Source organism: Leucopleurus acutus (genome assembly GCF_964270905.1).
Source record: "Leucopleurus acutus genome assembly, chromosome: 9".
NCBI lineage: Eukaryota > Metazoa > Chordata > Mammalia > Artiodactyla > Delphinidae > Leucopleurus > Leucopleurus acutus.
This window is the reverse complement of record NC_139144.1, coordinates 21,198,242-21,222,692: the sequence shown is the minus strand read 5'-3', so window position 1 is coordinate 21,222,692 and position 24,451 is coordinate 21,198,242. Positions and strand designations below refer to the sequence as shown.

The 24,451-nt window shown below is 38.5% G+C and overlaps 1 protein-coding gene across 4 annotated transcripts in view; it reads right to left on the bottom strand.

Annotated features, from left to right (window-relative positions):
- Positions 1-15,088, bottom strand: part of SRPK2 (SRSF protein kinase 2) — a gene marked incomplete at its 5' end in the record, with an annotated part of 129,223 nt that extends 114,135 nt beyond the window's left edge. For all 4 annotated transcript variants that reach the window (XM_082846911.1, XM_082846913.1, XM_082846914.1 and 1 more), the window contains one exon: positions 14,804-15,088. In XM_082846911.1, coding sequence (XP_082703037.1) covers positions 14,804-14,841 — 38 coding nt within the window. The remainder of the gene's footprint in view (positions 1-14,803) is intronic.
- Positions 15,089-24,451: the final 9,363 nt, after the last annotated feature.

Genomic DNA, 24,451 nt, shown 5'->3' with positions numbered 1-24,451 from the left:
ACAAAGTGGGAATAGAACCATCTACATCTTCTACAAGCATTTCTTAAAGAATTAAGAGTGAATAGGAAAATGTGCTGTAAAACGAAAGGCATTTAACATTATTTCTTCCATGCTCTGGTTAGAGCAGATATTAAAAAACAGTACTAGTATAATTTAAAATAATCATTCTTGGTTTTCTTAAAGAAGAGAAAGGGAACTGGGCAAACCAACTGCATTATGCAATGTTCCAAGACTCCAAATTTAAATACTGCAAGTTACTGGTTTACAAGAATCCTCTGGAATCTTAGATGCATCACTTCACTGTTTCAGGCATCACTTTTTCTTATGCAGGAAACAAGGGTGGAGGATACAATGGATCTCCAATTTCCCTTCTTGCTATGATAATTTTCATCATTACATTCATCTATATATGCCTGGTCAAAAGAACGAGTTAAATGCTTTTGATTAGTTAATGAAAATGAATCGTTATAACTGAGCCGCATCATTCATAAGTGCACTTTTACCTGCACCATCTCAACTATATTAAAGTTAGAGGGAAAATAATAATGTTGATAATGTGGCGATTGCTGCAAACATTTCTTTCAATAAGCCTATGACTTGGAACGACACGAGACATGACGATAAATCTTCGATTCCTTCACATGAGTTCTTGTTGCCCATGTGCTTCTCAAAGCATGATTCTATCATGGAGCTGAATGTTATTCTAATGTTTAAATTTAAATACATTATTTTGCACCACATACCCTCAAGTGCAAACAGTGCAAGAAAAGAAAAACTTATGTGTTGTATCACTGGAGAAAAGGCTGCTGTCATGATGTCAGTCATTACATAATTTCACATTTGCAGACATACAGCTTTTAACTTACATACATGCAAGGAGTGATGTCACTGAACCCTTAATGGGAATTTAAAAGTTCAGAGTTACATAAAGTACCAAGTCACATCAGGTAACTAGAGAGTGCCTCAACTTTAGAAAAATTAACGTCTGTGGATCCACTTTTAAAATATTAAATTTGAAGAAATTTCTTGGAAAATGCTTGATTTGCATTTATCTAAAAGTATTTCTATAAACAGATACTTCATAACATCTAGTCCTAAGAAACAGAAGGCCTTTAATGTTCTCCATAAAAATCTGTGATTCCATTAAACAATCAGATGGGTGATTAGCGGTAAGTTTTACTACTATGAAAATCAGTTCCATCTTTGTCATAAGCCATTAAATATTTTATAGTAACACTGAGAGAAGCGGGGGATAATAACTATTTTTCCTCAGGAGACCACAAAATAGGGCCTAAGCTGCTGCTGAGAACATGGCTGACTTTAGGGCAGCAACAGCAGCAGAAACTTCTAAGGGGGATGTGACCATGGAGGAACAAAGCGAGGGTGAACTGGACACTGCACAGCTCATAACACACAAGCTCTTGATTTGTTCACTGTGAAACAGATATTTGCATCTACAGTGAAAGAGAAGTATACAAAGATACCACAACAGCAATAAATCCATCAATACACTCGCCCTTCACCTACAAAAGCTCAGAAAAAAATGACAGTCCTAAACTGAAAAGAAAATCACATATGATAAACCAAGGTGTTTATGTATTGTATCACAGGCAGCCAAGCATTCCTCTAGAGAAGTCTTTCCTTTATTCAAACAGACTGTCAAATTAAAACTAATAAGATATGCAAAAAGCAAGCAAGCATTGAATCTCTTTTTCTTAAAAAGACTGAGCTGAGCAACAAAATAAAAATCTTTCTTCCACAACTCTATGTTTAATCCCATCAGACTTGCTTTTCCATAAATGAATATAACTTTGTAGTCAACGTAACTGTAAACCTTCTTCATTAACCTTCAGCATTAAACAGAGGCTCCTCCTGCAAGCTAAGGATTATCCTGACCCTCAAAACAGGATGTCCCTTTTCATCTGGAGTCCAAAGAATACTATCATAAATCACTACTAAACTGTTAAGGGGGGTTGGGGGGAGGCTAGTGAGGGGAAAAGGCTAGTGAGGGGGACAAGAACTGATTTTCAAAATCAAATTTTGTTTTCTGTTTTTGGCCGTGCCGTGGGTCATGCAGGACCACCAGGGAAGTCCTTGGTTTTTTTTCTTAAGCTCTGGCTAAAACAATATCAAGAAGAACAAACTGAGAATAATCTGTGTATGTGTATATGTGTTGAATACCTTAAACCACGAATTCATCAGATAACACAGACTTGGAAATTTGTCTATCTCATTTTATCTTTCTCTTTAAAACCAAACATTTAGGAAACTAAGTTATTGCTTTTCCTATTAGTAAGACACTGTTAAGTTAGTAGAACATTAAAAAGAAGACTTAAAATTTAGTTAAGTGGGGGCTTCCCTGGTGGCGCAGTGGTTGAGAGTCCGCCTGCCGATGCAGGGGACACGGGTTCGTGCCCCGGTCCGCGAGGATCCCACATGCCGCGGAGCGGCTGGGCCCGTGAGCCATGGCCGCTGAGCCTGCGCGTCCGGAGCCTGTGCTCCGCAACAGGAGAGGCCACAACACTGAGAGGCCCGCGTACCACAAAAAAAAAAAAGGGGGACTAAGCAAAAAACTAAAAATATGTTTATCAAAGGACAAATAGTGAATGCAATCCTTTATATGACCAATCTGAGTTAAAATAAAGGAAATAAACTCTTTTACCCATACACTATAATACTGTCAGCATAAAAAGAGCAAAATAATAAGAAAATGGAATAGGACAGGGTGAAGATCAGGAAAGAAAAACAATAAGGAGGGCTTCCCTGGTGGTGCAGTGGTTAAGGATCCACCTACTAATTCAGGAGACACAGGTTCAATCCCTGGTCCTGCAATATCCCACATGCCGCGAAGCAACTAAACCCATGCACCACAACTACGGAGCCTGTGCTCTAGAGCCCGCGAGCCACAACTACTGAAGTCCACGCGCCTAGAGCCGGTGCTCCACAACTAGAGAAGCCACTGCAGTGAGAAGACCGCGAACCGCAACCAAGAGTCACCCGTGCTCCCCGCAACTAGAGAAAGCCCGTGTGCAGCAATGAAGACCCAAAACAGCCAAAACTAAAACAAATAAATAAATTTATAAAATATTTTCTAAATGAAAAAAGAAAGATTAAAACAACAGAGGTCACGGGCATTCTCATCTGAAAATATTATTCAGTGCTTTAAATTTTAAATTAAAGTCAAATAAAATTTAAAATTTATTCTTTGGTCATGAGAGCCACTTATCTGATGCTCTGTAAGGCATGCCTATATTATAGAACCTTCCATCACTACAGAAAGTCTATTGTACAGCACTGGCCTAGAATGTTTTAAATAATTTACAGAAGTGATGCTTTATATATCCACCGGGAAAAGACTTCTGTCACAAATTGTTGATAGAACATTTTGAGACGAACATTTCGTATTTTTAATATTTCATATTCATGATTATCAGGAATCTTGCAATCATGATTAACCATATATAACATAGAAAAAATACTTAAGGTTCAGCAGGCCAACTATCTGTCTTTAGAGTATCTCTACCCATCCAAACAAATAAGGAACCACCCTCTTTTTAAAGCCTTGAAGAAAAACATATTTCATAGCCTCTCTTGGTAATCCTCCCAGAATCAAGGAATTCATCTGCCCTCTCTCACTCAAATGGTAAATACTGCTATAATTTTTCTACCCATTTCCAGAACAGAAGAACAACATTTGGCCACCAACTCTACAGGATATACTGCAACCTTCAATCCTAGAAGAAAAAAAATGCATTTCTTTGAACTTCCTTAAAAGACCTTACTTTATGCCCTAAGGAGCATGTACCTGTTCTCAACATAGGCAGAACACCTCCCTTACTGAAACCTTTCAATGATCCTTGTAAACAACAGCACAGAATTCAAAAACCTTACCACTGCATAGAAGAGTCCTTGCCACCAGAGTACATCATCTCTCTCTCACCTATCTTCCAATCTTTTCCTCCACCTCCTTCCCAGCCTTATGGAATTATTTAGAGCTCCCAGACGGTACCTCGACATTTCATTTCACTATGACTTCTGCCGTGCTGCTTCCTCCGCCTGCAAGGCTAACCTGAGGACTTGGACTTTAGATTCTGGTCCTCCTGCTCTACACTCCCTAGCCCTACTCTCCCCAAAAGATTCAAACTCCAGCATTTTGTCAAAAGGAAGATCTTGACGAAAAAGGTGATTAAATTTTGCAATAGTCAGTGAATACTTACTGAACATCCACAAGGCTCTGGTTTAACAAGGAAGGTTTGAGAATCTTAATTCCTGTATCTTAAAAAAAATAATAAAACAAAAAGGGAAAACCAACCATCTGTGTTGAATGTTATGTCATCTGTCTGGAGTGAGAAGCTTAGATCATTTAACTTCTTGAAATCTCTTAAAAATTAAGATTCATCAGCATGAACACTAACTACACCCAAGGCATTTATCAATAATAAATGCCTCAGTGAATACAACAGTTGAATGTGTCTTATATCTTGTTAAAGTGGATCGTACTGACCTCACTTTCACTTATGAACAACCCGATGGAAACACCAAAGGGACCACAACAACATTTGGCTTTACTAGAGGGAAGAGGCAAGGAGCAGAGGGACTGATAAGTCGACGCCGCCTGGCATACTGCTCAGAGTCATCTATACAACACTCAAAAAGAGACTAATGTAAGAATCCCAAATCAGCGTGTAAACAAAAAGGTTCATTATACACTGCCAGTGAGAGTGTAAAGCTGCACTTTCTGGAGGCAATTTAACACTCTCTATCGAGAACCTTACAAGTTGGCTTTGTAAGTGATTCCATTTCTAAGATCAAGACTCAATAAATAAAATTATGGTACATCCATCCATATCATGGAATCAGTCCTGTGCAGCCTTTTAAAATTACAGCATTTAAAAAAAATGATGCTATTGAAGATTACTTAATAACATCAGGAAAACTGCATAAGTGTAAAAAGCTAATTCCAAAATAATCTGTCAGTATGATACTGGGTTTCTTGTTGGTGATGGTGTTATTAATGCTTAAGTAAATCTGCTTAAATTTTATAGGTATACATTACACTAAGACAAAAATTAAACTTAAATTAATAACCGTGATTTACCTTTAATGATAAAAGCATGGTGCTTTTTGTTTTCTTTTTAATTTGAATTTTCTAAAATGAATAAATGTTATCTTCTGAGATATGTGGGAAAGATTATGTTAAATAATAATAATCGTAATTACGGAAAGTTTGGTTCTCCTGAATAAACTAGTATATTTTCTCCTTACAGATAATAAGAGCAATGTAACATATTTTTTTCTTTAGTTTGGCTGTCGGAAAACATAAAGCCAGATTTGTCAGTCACCTTCAGGAGCTGCACAGCAAACACCACATATCGGGGTGTGCATCTGACTGTCCTCCCTCGAAACCTTCTACCCTGACCTGAATTTTCTCTGATCCTTTTTCTACTGCATTGTAGATATTATTCTAGCTAGCCTAAAATCTTTTTTGTGGAAAGGGATGGAGGCAAAGAGGAAAAAGAAGGAAAGGGGGAAAGGAGAAAAAGGATGAGGTGGCAGTTGTACAAGCAGAACACTGTTCTACCTCTGTAATTTTCAGATTATTTACTAAAGTTTAAGTTCTACCATAATGGGTACGTAATAAATATTTGTAGAATAAATAAATGAAGATAACAACTCCCCAATTTGAGAAATGCGTCTCTTTTGGGGGTTCTTCTTACTCTAAACAGTTGATATCTTACTGAATTTTTGGTATCTTAGTATGTGGTTATTAGAGGAGTAGTCACCAGCGCTTTTGCACGTTTGAAATGTCAGAGAAACCCATAAACACATCGCTTAACAAGACAATTGTTTGACTTGTATTCTATAGATAATGCTTAGTACTCACAGGATTTGAAACTCAGCAAATCTGCGCAGGTCTGTGGTTCACAAATTGTAAATCAATGTGCTACAGTACAGTAGAAGAATGTTTATCATGAACAGAATTTAGATAAGATGCTTTTTTTTTTAAATGACTGGTACAAGTTTGTTTTGTTTTTTAATCTGCACCATCATTTAAAATAAGAGATGTTACAAGAAAAGCAAATTTTCAACTTTTCCTAAAAATCACAAGAACTGGCACAACTTGGTCTGTATTTCAACATGGCAGTTATCAGCAGAAGCTGTCACCTCTTTAGATGGGGTTGTGGTCTCCAGGTTGCCAGAGTCCCCAAGAGGCCCTCATCGCTCATTTATACTGGCCGTCGGGAGACAATTGTGTCTGTAACTCTGCACACCACAGCACTAGTCTTAATGTAAGTTCCCCCAAAATGAAATTACTGGTTATTTGTAATTCTTTCAAAGAGTGCCAATGGCCTCCCACCATAGAGTCGTCCATGATAAGTAACTCAGCACTGCACACCCAAGAAAACGACCAAGGTATGTCAGGGTTAAAGCCACCCACCAAAGCCTCTTCTGCTTTTGTGCTGCCGTTGCTGCTCCCTGATTTCCCAATAACTGAGTGGCTAGTACACAGCAGCTGCTGATAAATGTTGGATGGATGAATGGAGGATGGATAGATGACAAATGTAATCTATACTAAAATTAGTCTTAATTTCTTCCAACTACTGGCACATAAAGAATTCTGCCTCAAAGGGAATCTGCAATATGATTATTTAGAGCTATTTTTTATTGGTGCCATTGTTATTCTTATAATAGCTGCTCACATTTGTTCAAAACTTCCCTGAACAACCATTTTGGGGGAAGGGGGTTCCCAAAGTGAAGAAGTGCCGCTGCTGGTATATAAAATAATCTTAGGTGATACTTTGGACTAGGTATTGAATCACATACTGAGAAAACTACTCCTTTCCCAAGTTTCTTTAAATCCTTCTAAGTATATCAAAGAGCAAGTCTCACTTTGGTGCTAACACATAACTTAAGTGCTTTTATGACACTGGCCAATTTAATTTCCCTTGTAAACAGAGGGGGCATATGGCTCAGGCCTGAAGCCTTTATCAGACAACAGAATCTAGACAGGATTTAACCATAACTGTTTTTAAAGGCAAATGATACTGTTTCTCCCGTTCTGGTAGTGATAGAAAGATTCCCTTTTAAAGAAAATTAACATTTAAAGAGCATTATAAAATTTCATGTCGTATGTATTTTATCACAGTAAAACAATAAACAAAAAAAGATATTAAGTAAATAACAGTAGCGGGTGGGGTGCAACCATGACAAAGCACCAAGATGATATTCAAAATACTGACATTTGGGAAATAAAAGGCTATATCGTTTGATGTTACCAGTATGGCGCAAAGATGGAAAGTGTTCAGATTTACTTTAATTTCTATTTTACATTAAAACAAATGTAAAAAAAAAAGAAAAAAATATATATATAAAATAAACTGTGCATTTTTATGGTGATAGAAAAACCTAAGATTTGTAATCTTGACAGTTCGTAAGAGTTAAATTAGCTTATGACTATACTTGACCATATGATTAGATATATATATAATTGACTATCTATAACAATATATGGCTATAATTTATTAATCTATGCCAATACCATAGAAATAGATATCTCCCTATAACGTAAAAAGTCTTCCCACAAAGTTCATAATTTATAAGCTGCAAATGATGACATAAAATAAAAATATTTTGTGCTGAGAGCACTTCTATATTTAAGATCATAAGTTGGGGCGAATAGTAAGTAAACCAGTAAGAAGACCAAATGTCACCAATACCCCCCACTGTCAAACAGCAGCTGTGACAAATGCTGCAAAGGAGAGATGCATGATTCTGTAACGGTTATAACAGGCGTAATTTGACCTAGGCAGGGCTTCCTTGAGATGAGAAGGCTGGGAGCAGCAAAACAGCAAGGCAGGGGGAACATGACCAAAGTCAAGGAGTCTGAGTCTAGGCTGGAGAGTATAGGTGCTCAATGGCCCAGGTATGGAGTTTACCTTTATGCCAAGAACAATGGGAAGACAGTAGAAGAGTTTGTAAAGTGGAGTTACCTACCTGAGCAGATCTGCATTCTGAAAGGTTTGCTCTGGCTGTAACGTGGCAAGCCTCCCAAGAGGCATCAGGAAACAGAATCAAAGTTTAAACAGGTTACAAACTAACAGAATAATTTAGGAACTGCATCTAGACCAAAACATACCTAAATGTCATAATTTCTTCGTCAGATCTGTGTGGCCTACCTGCATCAAGAGTTTTAAAGGAGAGAGGACTGAAGCTCCAGGGAGGGGTTCTCAGGGTGGGGTGGCTGAGTACCAACAACTGCTGGGTTCTGGTCACTTCCCTGCTTCCCAGTCCAAGCTTGTCTTTTGTATGTTTTACCCGAGAGGTTTCTAATAAGGGTCAACTGAAGAAATGGTTTTGTTACTGCAACCAAATCTGAAAACTGATGTTAACACCCGTGGCCTCTAAGACCCAGGTAAAAGACTAGACTAGAAGCAGTCTGTGGGAGAGCAGTACCTCAGATGACTACACCCTATGGTTCCTGTTTGGTCTAAACTTCTCATTGTGATCTTCTTCATAAGAGATGGTACTCGGAAATAGTCCCCTATTTGCTTCTAATCCTCCTCCAAAAGGTTCAAACTCTGGGTCACCCTGGCACACCAACCAGAATGCTACAAGAGAAAGGAGGAAAGGAGGGAAGGGAAAAGGATAGGGGAGGGAAGAGAGAAAGAATACACAGTACCAGGTGGCAAGGCCTTGGAGCACAGCTGGTGAGGGTGCAGACTGGCACGTTCACTTTGTAAAGCTGGCAATACCCACCGAAGCTCAGCAATGGCGCTCCCAAAAACGACATGCAACAGAAATGGTATGCAAAGGTTCATTCGCCAAAAGACATGTATACAAAGGCTCGCAGAAGCACTATTCCTAAAAGCCACCACCTACAAACATCCCACATGCTCATCAACAAAATGGACTATCTACTACTGTGAGGTATATTCCTATGGTGAATACTGTACAGCAATGAGACTGAGTCAATTACAGCTACACATGAAAACACGGATGAATCTCACATAGGTAACATCAGGAGAAGATGGACCAAAAGACTACACAGAGGGTTTCTGTTTATATATAATACTCAAAAACAGATAAAACAACTGACTAGGGGCTTCCCAGGTGGTGCAGTGGTTGAGAGTCCGCCTGCCGATGCAGGGGACACGGGTTTGTGCCCCGGTCCGGGAGGATCCTGCATGCCGCGGGAGCGGCTGGGCCTGTGAGCCGTGGCCGCTGGGCCTTCACTGTGCTCTGCGGCGGGAGAGACCGCAGCAGTGAGAGGCCCGCGTACCGGGAAAAAAAAAAAAAAACCACAAAACTGACTAGTCATGTGCAGAAATAATCTCAATTTCTACCTTAATACTAAAGCCCAAAATTAATTACAGACTTAAATATGAAGAGCTGAAAACTTCTAGAAGTAAGCATAGCAAAAACCTTAGTGACCTTGGGCTTGGCAAAGATTTCTTAGATACAACACATAAACCACAAACTACACAAGAAAAAAAATCAATAAACTGAATTTTATAATGATCTGTGATCTATGCACTTTCCCATCTACAATTTAAATATTACAAAATATTAAATAAAAGCAGAAGAAAGCATAAAGACTGAATAGATGGAAGACAACCCAGTCAGCCACTGTCAACTCAGCTCACCACTCAAGAAAGACTACATCTCAAATACTTCTATCCTGCAAATACAGAAACAAAGCCAAGAGTGGCAGAGTTGAGGGGTGGAAAAGGAAAAAATAGTTATCATTAGCTGCCCGTCCTACCCTTTGAGTTGGAATGGGAAGGGGACAGGTCCAATGAAGAAAGCATCTGTTATAAAATTTGGCTCTCCTCCCACGACTACTCTTAATTCACCCCAGAGACATGGAGGAAAATATACTCAACATAAGAGCAAATAAAAGACACCTTGATCCTGGATCATTTTCCACTGAACATCCTTTACTTTCTTCTCTCTTCATCTGGTCCCATCCTTATTTATTTATTCTCTCCCTTCTGTTCTCCTGATTCTTCCAGACTTCTCCTTTTGCTTTCTGCAACCATGCATTACTATCATATGTCTTTTTCTCTTCACTGAAGAGGCTCCAAATTAAGAAAAGGAATTAAAATATATACACAAAAATAGCACAGGTTCTTTATGTTATTTCAAATGCCCTTATACTGGGGGAGGGGCAACATACCAATCTCAGCACTTCTCACCAACTCTGTTTATATAGCATTGGTAGAATATAAGCCACAGCATAATTATTTTTATGATACTTTCTCCCTCTCCCTTTTTCTCTTCTTTAAAAGGTAGCTAGCAACTTGTCAAGTCAACTATGTGCTAGCTATGTGGGATGCTAAAGATATAGGATACTACTTCATATCTACTCCAGTATAAGGACCCCTTTTAACACCAAAAAATGTCAAAAACACATACACAACAAGAGATGATCCTTTTAGTATCCGTTCCCTGAGAAAATGCAATCCTACAAAGGCACCGATATTTCATTAACTTTTGACTAATTGTGAACCTTATTAATCACAACATCCATTCACATTTTACAATAGCAGATGTGAGCAATGCTTAGTGTGAATGCAGATTCTCAGCTTCTCAAGCCCCTTATCTCAGGACCTCCTCAACCCTCCATGGACTCAGCCTAGATGGACTGGGAAGCATAGCTCTCAGCACTCTGGGCTCAACTCTTCTGTATTAAGTATTGTCTGATTTTGTTCATGATTCACTGAAGAAGCAGTAATAGAGTTTGAAAAAATTTGAGGCAGAGTGAAGTGTTTTCTGTTCACTCAGGACCTTTCTGGGAATGATTTAATCAGAGTCTCCCTACAGCACACTCCGCTTTCTCCTCTCTTAGAACTAGTATCTGAAAATGTTTAATAAATGATTACTACCTTTCTTCCAGCTCTTACCATTATTACTATACGCCTCTTCCCCACCTACTCTAACCCCATAAATTTCCACATCCCTGAAGTGTTCTAGCTAGGAAAACGTAAGAAGAAACCAAAACCTGAAAAACCTAATTTTTGCATCAAATAAATTTTTACGGCTTTTTTTTTTTTTACATTAAGTAGCGGCAGATGAAGAACTAAAATTATGCTCGACCCTTGTCTCTACCATGGTTAAGCTGAATATAATCCATCTATCCAACAGCAGCTCAATTAAAAGGAAAATATTCACTGTAGGGTTTATTCCTAAAATCTGCATAAGGGCACTCTCTTGCAACAGATATGTCTTCCTCTTAACTGGCAATAACATACAAATCAGGCTCATTTTTTTTTTTATTCATTCAATAATGTTCTCTGTCCTTGATTTTAAAAATGGGTAAGTTGACATTTTTTTCTCTCCAAAATATAAAACCAAAAACTAAATCACAACTTTTGTCACCCCACTGTTTTTTGTCTTATGAGTCAGCCATTCGGAAAAGAAGTGCTCCACACCTCCCCTGCTAAATGATATTCAATGGACACCCCTCCATTCTGTTAAAGGTTAAAAAAAAAAAAAGAATTTATATTTCAAGCTGGTATTGCGATTTGTTAAGATAACATATTTTCGGGGCTTCCCTGGTGGTGCAGTGGTTGGGAGTCCACCTGCCGATGCAGGGGACGCGGGTTCGTGTCCCGGTCCGGGAAGATCCCACATGCCGCAGAGCGGCTGGGCCCGTGAGCCATGGCCGCTGAGCCTGCGCGTCCGGAGCCTGTGCTCCGCAACGGGAGAGGCCACAACAGTGAGAGGCCCGCGTACCGGGGGAAAAAAAAAACAACATATTTTCTAATTCAGGTCACAAAAAAACTTCAAAACTCCATTACAATATAACTTAAATCATATTTGTATGTATTCTCAATGAATGATCCTTAAGAGTCTACAAAAATAAAGTCTGTTTTGCTTTTCCCATTTTACAATATTGTCTGGAAAAAAATAATTCAACCACTACCAGCTGTCACAGGACTAGCAATTCTCTTAAGCGGGTGAAAAATATGAGATGGAAAGACTATTATGAACATCACATCACTGTTTATATGTCTATCACATTTTGTACTTAAAAACATCGTTCCTCCACTCGGTTCTCTGAGATATCATATCAAACGATCACTCTAGGGGACTTCCCTGGTGGTGCAGTGGTTAAGAATTCGCCTGCCAATGCAAGGGGAGACGGGTTCGAGCCCTGGTCTGGGAAGATCCCACATGCCACGGAGCAGCTGCGCCTGTGCGCCACAACTGTTAAGCCTGCGCTCTAGAGCCTGCGAGCCACAACTACTGAAGCCGGTGCGCCTGGAGCCCGTGCTCTGCAACAAGAGAAGCCACCACAATGAGAAGCCCGCGCACCGCAATGAAGAGTAGCCCCCGCTCACTGCAGCTAGAGAAAGCCCGCGCACAGCAATGAAGACCCGACACAGCCGTACATACATACATACATACAAACATAAGATCATGCTATACTGCAGACAGTGAACAAAAATCAATCGTGACAAATGATAACTTGGTTTCTCACAAGTAGCTTCTCCCCTCTTTAAAGAAAAACAGGGTCTCTTCATCCTTTTTACCAAAAAATACATGGGAATACTGACTATAGGTAAATGCCAAATATCTCTAAGACTCATGCCATGCTTCAAATAACTATTTAAAATAAAACAAAGACTTTAAAACTTTAGGTGATTAGAGAACAAGGAATTGCAGAATGTGGTGGTAATGCTACATGATACTATAAAACTATTAAACTGCTGGGGCAAATATAGTCTTCCTAAGCCATGGATGTTTTTTCAAAATTCAGATTCTTGTTTTTCAAGTTCTTCCAAATAAAATAAAAAGACAAATGATGACCATGATTGTATAATTTATTTAAAGGAGGGGGAGAAAAGAGTAATTTCTATTTTTAATATTTCTACATTAATAAAACAACTTCTATGCTGGCAAAGTGTTGGCTTAGCCATAAGCTACATTTATACCCATTAAGCCAGCATATCACAATTGCCAAATATATATGTAAGCACCCCCCAAAAGAGTAACAAACAAAGCAAGCAAGCTCTGGTACAATGTGTATAGAGCTGTCATAAGCACAGTGGCAGATTTCTAAACTTTAAAATCATGTCTGCATTCATCCTCCCTTTTCATCAAATTTAACCACAGGAGCTTAGGTGAAACAATAATAATAATTTTTAAATAAATATATGTAATCAACAATTATTTTAGAATCTTTCCTTATAAGAGTGTATTTTAACTACAAAAACCTCACCCATTCCTAACTTGTTTCTCAATAATATTCACCCATTCTGTTTAACCTTCAATTTCTCAATAGAGAACACATGCTACTCAAAAAGCCAACGTAATTATTGTTGTAATGCCATTAAGAATGCTCTTCCTAGTAACAAAACTCTAATATTACAGTTGGTACCCGGTATGTTCACTATTTACACCACCATCCTCTCCCCTTCTCATCACCACCATTTTACTGGCAGAATATTCACAAGGCTGAAGATTGTTTTTCATCTCAGCAAAGAGAATGCTTAAAATGGGATGGCTAGCCACAAACCAGAAGTTAGAAGCTACATAAAAATAAACACAAATGTGTCTAAATTTTTCTATGTTCAACCTCTAAAGAAAGCAGTAACATCCTTCCTTATTCATAATTCCCTAAATTAAAGCCAGGAGCCTTTCACCCAATTATACTAATAAATTGATTTAATGTCATCATTTTGCCATCACATCATGTTCTCCATACACTAGTGTACTATAATTAAATTCATTTTACCATGCTGGGTTCTTCACCTCCTATTTTCTTTCCAGGGTTTTTCCTATATCATTCTTTAACTACCAAAGTATTTCTCCATAATATTTTCCTAAATATTAAATCTATGAACAAAAAGACAACCCTGAAGACTAACCAGGGAAAAGATAAATCAACACACCTTAATACAAAATACCAACATTATGTATAAACTATTAGGCAACCAACAGAAAGGTAAGCATCAACTGTATGCCCAAGAACCTCAATTTAAAATATTATGTAGTAGAAACAATTTTGGTAAACAGAAGTGAACACACATTTACATATCAAAATAGGCAACTATAGACCCATTTCTGACATGAGAGAAACATATCTTAATTCTGCTTATTAAGTAAAATAGGCATTTTATGAAAATATCTCCTTAGAGGTATAATCATTCGATTGACAGATAAAATAATTGCTTTAAAAATACTTCTGAGTCATTTTGTCCTTACCTGCAGGCATGAACCATTACTGCATGCAGTGACTGTTCCATTTCCTAGCACAGACTTGAAGAAGCATCATATCTCTCTTTCAGAATGTGACTAATATGTGGGTTTGCAATTCCTAAGCTATTTACAAATGGCACTCCCTTTCCACATAAGAAAATATTTAATACAACCGAAAGCTAAGTATTTTTAACCTAGATCTTACAAACAATATTGGTAATTTTGTGTAGCAACAACCTCAAAATACAGGAAACAAACCTAGTACTAGTATTTCCTTAAAGAATGCAAGATTTCTGTTTATTTTTTAGCTAAGTATATTATTTTTTAAAGCCTTCAACAGCTGTCACACACGAACCACCAGTCTGCTGTGTTATGGTGTGCATGCTGCAGCTGATTAGGCTTCACTATTTTTTTTTTAAATCAATTAGCCTTTGTAAAAGCAGAACAGCTTACCGAAATACGCGTCTTCAAAACAGCACAATGACCAGCATGCAATACGATACGTTATATAGCAAACTTGACAAGAAAAAAATATACCCTGATTTGTTTCTTAGCAATGCTACACCATTAATTGTTCATGCAAGAGATGTAGCTGTACCTTTCTGAAGAGGACGACTTCTCAGAGTTAACTGACATCAGCAGCTCAATCTTCTGCTTGATTTCTGGAAAAATCAGAAAATATTCACAACCAAGATTGCCTGCCCTTGCTTTCAAGCCTTAAATCAAGAGATTTTTCTTCCCTAATCCCTTTTGTTCAAAATGAGGCCACAAGATTCGCAGTACTTCTGTTAGGACTGGGATTCAATGGTGCTCTAAAGGGAAAAAGCTCCAGAGGCATCAGGCCTTGCTAAACTATGCACATGACTGTTTATGAAAGCAGGAAGTACCATTTCTTTCAAGCAGAGGGGTGTTTTCTTTTTTTTAAGGTAGAACTAGCATGGCTCTACAGGAAGATTTTTAAATGCATCAAATTAAAATACAAACCAAAAATGCTAACAACTAGATTGAACATACCAGATAATTTAAGAAGTCTTGGTAATAAAGTTACAGACTGTAATAAACAGATAGGCAACCCTTGGCTACTTCTATTTCATCAGCCCTGAAAAATATGGCTCAGTGAATCATTTTTATCACTTAAGAATGAAATATTAAACCAGAATCCCAATTTTTAGACTAAAAATATTTTAATCTGCTATAATTTATTGATTGTCTTTAAAGATACATTTATATCTACTCCCTAACTCCTTTAGAAAAACACTTCTGTTTTACACCTTAATTTTCCCCTCCTCCTTCGCAGTACAGCACAAGTGAACAGCAACACCCAGTTACCAAGCAGATAATATACTTGTCCTTTTAGGAGAGGACTGACAACGCTATCTACAACAGAAATGTAAGCGCCAATTCAATTTAATTAAAAGATCATTGCCGATACTGATTCGGAAAAAAAAGATTATAGACAAAAAGGGAAGGTGAGGTAAAAATAAGAGAGGAAAAAGAGAAGGAAAAAAAACCTAACACATTTCCTTTAAAATATTAACCATTAATATAAAGCACATAATTTTACATGAATAAAACTGATGTGGTCCTATTATCTAGACTATTTCACATATAAAGCTGTTTTCCTATTTGTAAATGTGTTTTCCTATTCAATATCTTAAGAATTCACATACCAAATATAAAACACAATCCCACTAAATCTATAGGCAGTTTCAGGATTTCAAAGTAGACCTCAATAGTTTGGGGGTTTTTTTTAAAGGGTAAAACAAATTTTAATTTTTAAGAATCTTGATTCTAGAAATCCAAGGAATATGAAATGTAAAGGAAAAAAGGAAAATAATTAGTTGCATAAAATACAATGGGCCTGTACAGAAATAATATCCTCTCAGTGTTGTTAAAATAAGAGTTTTTCCAAATTTTTTAAGCTAACAACTTCATCCAGTGGGCATTATAAAGCTGGCATGAATACCTAATGAGAGCATGGACTCTACCACAGGCTACAGCCAAACTACCACTGGGGAGAGCATATAGCACAGTGGTGAAATTGAGATGATGATAATGAAACTTACCTTGAGGAGTCTTACGTGGATTACAGAGCCTGGCACCTGGTGCCGTAGTGAATGCTCAGTAACGCCCCATTTAAAAAGAGCATGGCATTTAAGAACTCAGGCTCCAGGATCCGCCGCCAAGCAGCCTAGGATTTGAAAGCAGCCTTCTCCATCATTTTTAACAGCCATATGACCTTGGGGAAATAAACTCTCTAAGCCTCTATCTCCTCTCCTATAAAATGGGGATAATAATTCTACATGAAGGGCTGTTGTAAGGACTTAATGACATAACCCATGAAAGGCACGTAGTGTTGTACTTGGCACGTAGTAATAAGTCCTCACTGCCTAGCAAAGGATGGGATCCTAAATAAATATTTGTTGAATGACCTAATGAGGTATACTAGGTCTGTCCCATTTTAAAGAGCTTTTCTATAGTTTTAATCCACCTTCTCCTTCTTACTACCAACCTTAACATTCACCTTTTTATCACCGTAGTATTGATATTATTATATGTGGAAATTAAACTTTAACCTGTGTCTCAGCCTTCCTTTCCAGAGGAATTATTCTCGGTTTATCAACTAGCCGCTGCAGGAATGAGGTGACACTTGAATTCTTCTTCACTGTGGCAATTTTTCATTCCAAAAAGACAGAAAGTTCACACTTCAGGGTATCTCTATAATATCTGTGCACTTAAGCTGAAAGTCCCCAAGATTAAACTGCATAGCTCTAATGAAGTATATGCCCATCTTACATATATTAGAAAGAAAAGTTAAAGCTCTAAACCATTTTCTGGCTGGTGACTTTGGAAGCTACAAACCAAAAAGGTTTCAAATAATTCATGGAAAGGTTTCCAACATGATTTTCACATTTTTTTTCAAACCTTCAGATCTGTTTATAGCTCCAGAAGGACTGAAAGGTTCAGGAATGTTCACAAATACCACATTAACATTGTATCCACTGAGGGCCATGCACTCCCTCTACACTCCTATCTAATCCTTATCAATACCAGCCAAGGGTCTGATTACTCCCCATGTTCATTCTACCACAATAAACGCCACAGCCCTGGGGGGCTTTGATGTTCATGTCAATATGATTCCAAACACCCTTGGTTAAGGGCCTTGGGCTCCTCAATAGTGTCCTGAACCTCTGATCACCTGAGTCATCTACTACCATGACCACACGTAGGATGCTCTCCTACACACACTGCAAATACGTCCCCCAAATTAGTTGTTTTTCTATATCTATACTGGATATTTCACAGTATCCAGGGCCCTATACTTTATTTTTCTGCAATTAATCCCACCAGTCTTTTCCTTTACGAATTACGGTTTTCCTGTTAAACTCACATTTCCTTATTTCACAAATAAATAAGCAAGTAGTACCTATATCTCTAATACTTCATTTTCTACTCAATAACATGAGTTTGAAGACTCCTGGAACACTTAGGGTCCACAGTTGAACCAATCCCTAAGAACCCTGACAAGGAATAGCAGTGAACAATAACTACTACCAAAACATACTCCAGTAAAGGAGGTGCTTCAAAGATTCAGACTCTAGAAGAGAAACTGGGCAGTCCTGAATCCACCTAGAATCCTAAGAGCAATAGCAAAATAAGCGTAACACAGGGCTCCCATGGAGAGGATCCGCTACCGTGTCCTTTAAGATCACTAAACACCGAGCATGAGCTCACAAAGGACGCTTATTTTTATGACATGGAAATTAAATAAGACATCGTAATTGGGCAAACAGTTCTACCTAAACTCGTAGACCTACATCCTTTTACCATCGGTGTTATTCTAACAGATTTACTAAATTTCCTCTCACTTGGCAAATTTGGAGCCATTTCAGGCTACAAGAAACAGGTATGTGCTCAGGTTACTTCAGGTGACAGGATAATACAGCAAGAATACATCTAGAAGTTAAGAGGAGGGAAAAAATGCCTCAGTAGGCCTCAGAACCAGAATCCTGTTCAGAAGACGGGGCAGCTCTTGAAACCCAGTTACAATACCAAGTGCTCTGAGGGACTGTTCTCCACCTTAACCTTTCCCCATCCTGGCGGTCAAAACCTCTGACGCTAATTCCATTTCTCCCTTCGCTACCAACTCGTAACTACTTCTCTTTACTTCACATGTTCACAGATTCTACTGCCTTGGAATGCATACTTATGGCCTTCTCTCACCTTAAGCGAGTATCTTTAAGGGGCTCCTGCTTAAGCTCGCAAGAAGGCCTGCAGACACTTTTCCTGCTCAGGTGTCAATCCATGATACTACCATCTGGGACCAAGTATTGAGGTCCTGACTCAAAATTCAAGACACTGACACAAAAGAGACTCTTCATAAAGGGACAGGAGTAAAGCAAGCTCTCTGAGACATCTAGGAAGATCAATGATTAACTGCTCCCAACATCCTGAAGATCAGTCTAGCCTAAAAAGGAGTCCCTGTTATCCCAGCATTCATTATTCAAGTTTTCTTTGTGATCAGAATGCACAGAAAAGCAAAAATTGTGCAAAAAATGACCACTGATAAACTGACCATTCAAACAACTGTCCCTGATATTCACCAGCCTCTACCCCCATCCATCAAATGCCTTCTCTGTTCAGTCTCTCACTGATGGTCATACAGCCCAACAATTCAAACAAAATGCAAGGCCAGAGCAAAGTGAACACTGAAAATCTGAAACAAAGGATGGAACTTTAGACAAAGATGACGGACAATACTAAAGAAATGTTAGAATCCCAGGCAAACCCACTGACAAATGACAATATAGAAAGGAGTTAAGAAGGTTAGTAATTGTTAAGAGTAATCAACAAGGACAATAATATGCTAAGTGTCTCAGGAATGATAATTATTTGATTATGAGAGACTACTGGGGGAAAATAATAATACTCTTAAATAGTCTGCAAAAATATCCAACATTACAATTGCATTACTACTTAAAAGATATCCAGTCACATTATTACAGTCACCCCCTGGTATTCATGAGGTGGGGGGGGCTGATTGGTTCCAGGACTCCCACCCCCACCCCCTACCCACTGCTGATAACAAAATCCACGAATGCTCAAGTCCCTTATATAACTGAGGTAGTATAGGCAGCCCTCAGTATCCATGGATTCAGAATCCACAGGGATCAACTGTATATAAAACTTAATACGAATATGTATGTCAGAAATAATCAGCACTTGATACACTCTTCCTTCTAAAACTCAGTAAACTCAGTACATATTTTTCAACTACAGCTTGAACTTTTGTTAAATAAAATAAGCTTACTTCTAAAATCTGATTTTATTTTTCAAAATAAAGTCTCAATTTCACCCGCCTTCCTTAAAAGCAGTCTTTTTCTGGTATCAAATTTCCTCCTGCTATAGTTCCAAAACAGTATTACTTTATGTTCCTGAATATAGTACAATGCCAACCAACAACAATATGTATGCTCCAAACTCTACAATGGGGCGGGCTGGGGTGGGGGTGGGGGGGAATTGGTGGGGGATTGGAGTAGGAGGAGAAGAAGGTGGTCTCAGGCTGGTTAGGCTTCCGGCTTAAAACTTTCAAGGTAGCTAATGCTGCCACTTACAAGAAACTTCACTTCCTAAAGAAAATGTTTTCCTCTGTCAGTTTTAAAATTATTATTCTGAGTGCAACTTATAACCCAAAAGAAATCCTAGTTTAAAAGGAAAGACTTGTTATTGATTTCCAAATACTAGTAAGGAAAGTGGGTCAATCCCCTAAAATTGGGATTCCCCTTCTCACCCACCCCCCTGGAAGCCACCAAGCAAGAAGGCAGACAAAAGTGACCAATGCTAGGGTTGTGTCTGCACCAGGCCAAGACCCCAGATCATCCATTCTAACACTGTATGGAGCACCATAAAACTTTAAGTTCATCACACAGTACTTGTTACCGATGCTTGGTTATTTTTATGTTGAGGAATTTCAGAAACAAATACAAAACTGCATTAAAGTGTGAAAATATGAATGTTTAAATAAATTCCTATTTCTATTAGCCTCACCATCAATGACTTCTATTAGCAATGAAATGTAATGAAATGAATCCCTGAAAACTGTCTACAGGTTTCTCACCACAGCAGAGTATCATTAATAGTTAATCTAGCCACTAAACAGAACAAAGGCACTCTTAATCCTCGCTCTGTTGGGGAGACAGAAGAAGTAACACAAGTTCTTAGATAACTGAGCTGTTACACCCAGGGTGAGATCCAATGTTCTATTCACCATGAAATCAAGTTTTAAAACATTCTCTATTTTATACTTACAAAGTAATTATCACCTGTACATTTTATTGGTATAATATATGAATTTTAGAAATTATATCAGAGAATAGTAATCAGAAAAAGGAAGTATTTTTATAATGCTAACCTAAAGATAGTTTTTCTTACTAGATATTAATATACAACTGAAACTACTCGGTTCTCTAAAATTATGACTTACAATGTCCTAAATTAAGACTGTTTAATTTCATTTACAATTTTGGCACATAAAGAACTCTGGGTTCACCAAAGAAGTCAAGGCCCACTCAACCATCTTAAAAAGAAAATTCACTATCTTAAGAGGTGACAAAATTATTGTGCAAGGTTTATTTATATGTGTAAGAAAACAAGCCATATCAAAATGTGTGCGTATAAGGAGGAATTAGTGTCCCCAACTCCTAAGCAACATTAACTTTCAAACTTAGGAACTGAAATTTATGTGATATAGTCCAATTTTTCCACCTTTCTATACTCCTTCAGTAAGAACAGGTACCGAGCTAGGTGTTACCTGAGCAGGGGGAAGAAAAAATATGTCACAAAAATATGTAAGGCAAAATTCCTTCCCTTAGAGAGTTCACAGTCTAATATTTAACATTTAGCTTGAACCAAATAGCTTATTTAAGCCCCTTATATGAATTAATTCATTTAATCCCCACAACAACTGGAGAAGGTACTACTCAATATTTCCATTTTACATGCATAGAAACTGAAGCTTTGAAAGTTTAAGAAATTTTCTCAAGATTCCAGGGCTAAACAACTCCACTTAGAATAGCATCAAAAATAAAATATTTAGGAATAAATTCAAGCAAGGTGAGAGACTTGTACAATGAAAACTACAAAACACTGTTGAAAAAAGTTAAAGACCCAAATAATTGGAAAGATATCCTGTGTTCATGGATTGGAAGATTTACTATTGTTAAGATGGCAGTATTCCTCAAATTGACCTACAGAGTCATACAATCCCTATCAAAATTCCAACTGCCTTTTTTTGCAGAAATCGACAAGCTGACCCTAAAATTCATATGGAAATGTCAAGGGACCCTGAATAGGCAAAACAATCCTTAAAAAAGTAGAACAAAGTTGCAAGGCTCACACATAAATGTCAAAACTTACTACAAAGCTACAGTAATCAAAACAGTGGGGAACTGGCATAAAGATAGACATATAGATCAATGCAATGGAATTAGAGTGCAGAAATAAACCCTCACATTACAGTCAACTGATTTTTGACAAGCGTGCCAAGGCCATTCAATGGGGAAAGACAGTCTCTTCAAAAGATGGTGCTCAAAACTGGATGTCCACATGCAAAAGAATAAAGCTGGACTCCTGTCTCACACCATATACAAAATATTAATTCAAACTGGACCAAAGACCTAAATATAAAGGCTGAAAGTGTAAAAATTTTAAAAGGAAACATAGGTGTAAACCTTTATTTTCGATTAGGTTAAAGTTTCTTAAATATGACACCAAAAGCACAAAGAACAGAAGAATAAATAGATGCATTGAACGTAAGAATTAAAAACTTTTGTGCTCGCTTCAGCAGCACATATACTAAAATTGGAATGATACAGAGAAGATTAGCATGGCCCCTGCGCAAGGATGACACGCAAATTCGTGAAGCATTCTATATTTTTTCACAGCAAAGGAAACCATAAACAAGACGAAAAGACAGCCCTCAGAATGGGAGAAAAGATTTGCTAACGGAGCAACTGACAAAGGATTAATCTCCAAAATATACAAACAGCTCATGCAGCTCAATATCAAAAACCCAAACAACCCAATCCCAAAATGGGCAGAAGACCTAAACAGACATTTCTCCAAAGAAGATATACAGATTGCCAACAAACACATGAAAGGATGCTCAACATCACTAATCATTAGAGAAATGCAAATCAAAACTACAATGAGGGGGCTTCCCTGGTGGCACAGCGGTTGAGAGTCTGCCTGCCGATGCGGGGAACACGGGTTCGTGCCCGGGTCCGGGAAGATCCTACATGCGGCGCAGCGGCTGGGCCCGTGAGCCATGGCCGCTGAGCCTGCGCGTCTGGACCCTGTGCTCCGCAACGGGAGAGGCCACAACAGTGAGACGCCCGCGTACCACAAAAAAAAAAAAAAAAAAAGTACAATGAGGTATCACCTCACGCTGGTCAGAATGGCCATCATCAAAAAATCTACAAACAACAAATGCTGGAGAGGGTGTGGAGAAAAGGGAACCCTCCTGCACTGTTGGTGGGAATGTAAATTGATGCAGCCACTATGGAGAACAGTATGGAGGTTCCTTAAAAAAATAAAAATAGAATTACCATATGATCCAGCAATCCCACTACTGGGCATATACCCAGAGAAAACCATAATTCAAAAAGACACATGCACCCCAAGGTTCATTGCAGCGCTATTTACAATAGCCAGGTCATGGAAGCAACCTAAATGCCCAGTGACAGATAAATGGATAAAGATGTGGTACATATATACAATGGAATTATTACTCAGCCATAAAAAGGAACGAAATTGGGTCATTTGTTGAGACGTGGATGGATCTAGAGACTGTCATACAGAGTGAAGTAAGTCAGAAAGAGAAAAACTAATACCATATGCTAACACATATATATGGAATCTAAAAAAAAAAATGGTTCTGAAGAACCTAGGGGCAGGACAGGAATAAAGACACAGACGTAGAGAATGGACTTGAGGACACAGGGAGGGGGAAGGGTAAGTTGGGACGAAGTGAGAGAGTGGCATGGACATATATACACTACCAAATGTAAAATAGATAGCTAGTGGGAAGCAGCTGCATAGCACAGGGAGATCGGCTCGGTGCTTTGTGACCACCTAGAGGGGTGGGATAGGGAGGGTGGGAGGGAGACGCAAGAAGGAGGAGATAGGAGGATATATGTATGCAAACAGCTGATTCACTTTGTTATACAGCAGAAACTAACACAACATTGTAAAGCAATTATTCTCCAATAAAGATGTTTAAAAAAAAGAAAAACATTTCATAAGACTACAGCTGCCATAGACAGTGATTCCTCCAATGGATCTCGACAAAGTAAACTGTAAACCTCTGGAAAGGACTCACCATTCTAAATGCCATTAAGAACATTCATGATTTTCCAGGGCAGAGGTCAAAATATTAACATTAATAGGAGTTTAGAAGAAATGGACTCCAACCCTTACGAATGACTTTGAGGGGTTCAAGATTTCAATGAAGAATCAACTGCAGGTGTGGTAGAAACAGCAGGAGAACGAGAGTTAGAAGTGGAGCCTGAAGATGTGACTGAATGGCTGCCATCTCATGAGAAGATTTCACGGATAAGGAGTTGCTTCTTATGAATGAGGAGAGAAAGTGGTTCCTTGAGATGGAATCTACTCCTGGTGAAGATGCTGTATAAGATTGTTGAAATGACAACAAAGGATTTAGAATATGGCATAAACTTAGTTGATAAAGCAGCACTAGGATTTGAAAGGATTGACTCCAATTTTGAAAACAGTTCCACTATGGGTAAAATGCATGCTACAGAGAAATCATTCGTGAATGGAAGAGTCAATCATTGTGGCAAACTTCACTGTTGTCTTATTTTAAGAAACTGCCATAGCCTTCCCAACCTTCAGCAGCCACCACCCTGAACAGTCAGCAGCCATCAACCCTGATGCAGAGTCTTCTCCTAGAAAAAAGATTGGGGCTTCCCTGGAGGCGCAGTGGTTAAGAATCCGCCTGCCAATGCAGGGGACACGGGTTTAAGCCCTAGTCCGGGAAGATCCCACGTGTCGCAGAGCAACTAAGCCCACGTGCGCCACAACTACTGAGCCTGCACTGTAGAGCCCATGTGCCACAACTACTAAGCCCACATGCCACACCTACTGAAGTCCGCACACCTAGAGCCCGTGCTCCGCAACAAGAGAAGCCACCGCAATGAGAAGCCTGTGCACCACAGCAGAGAGTAGC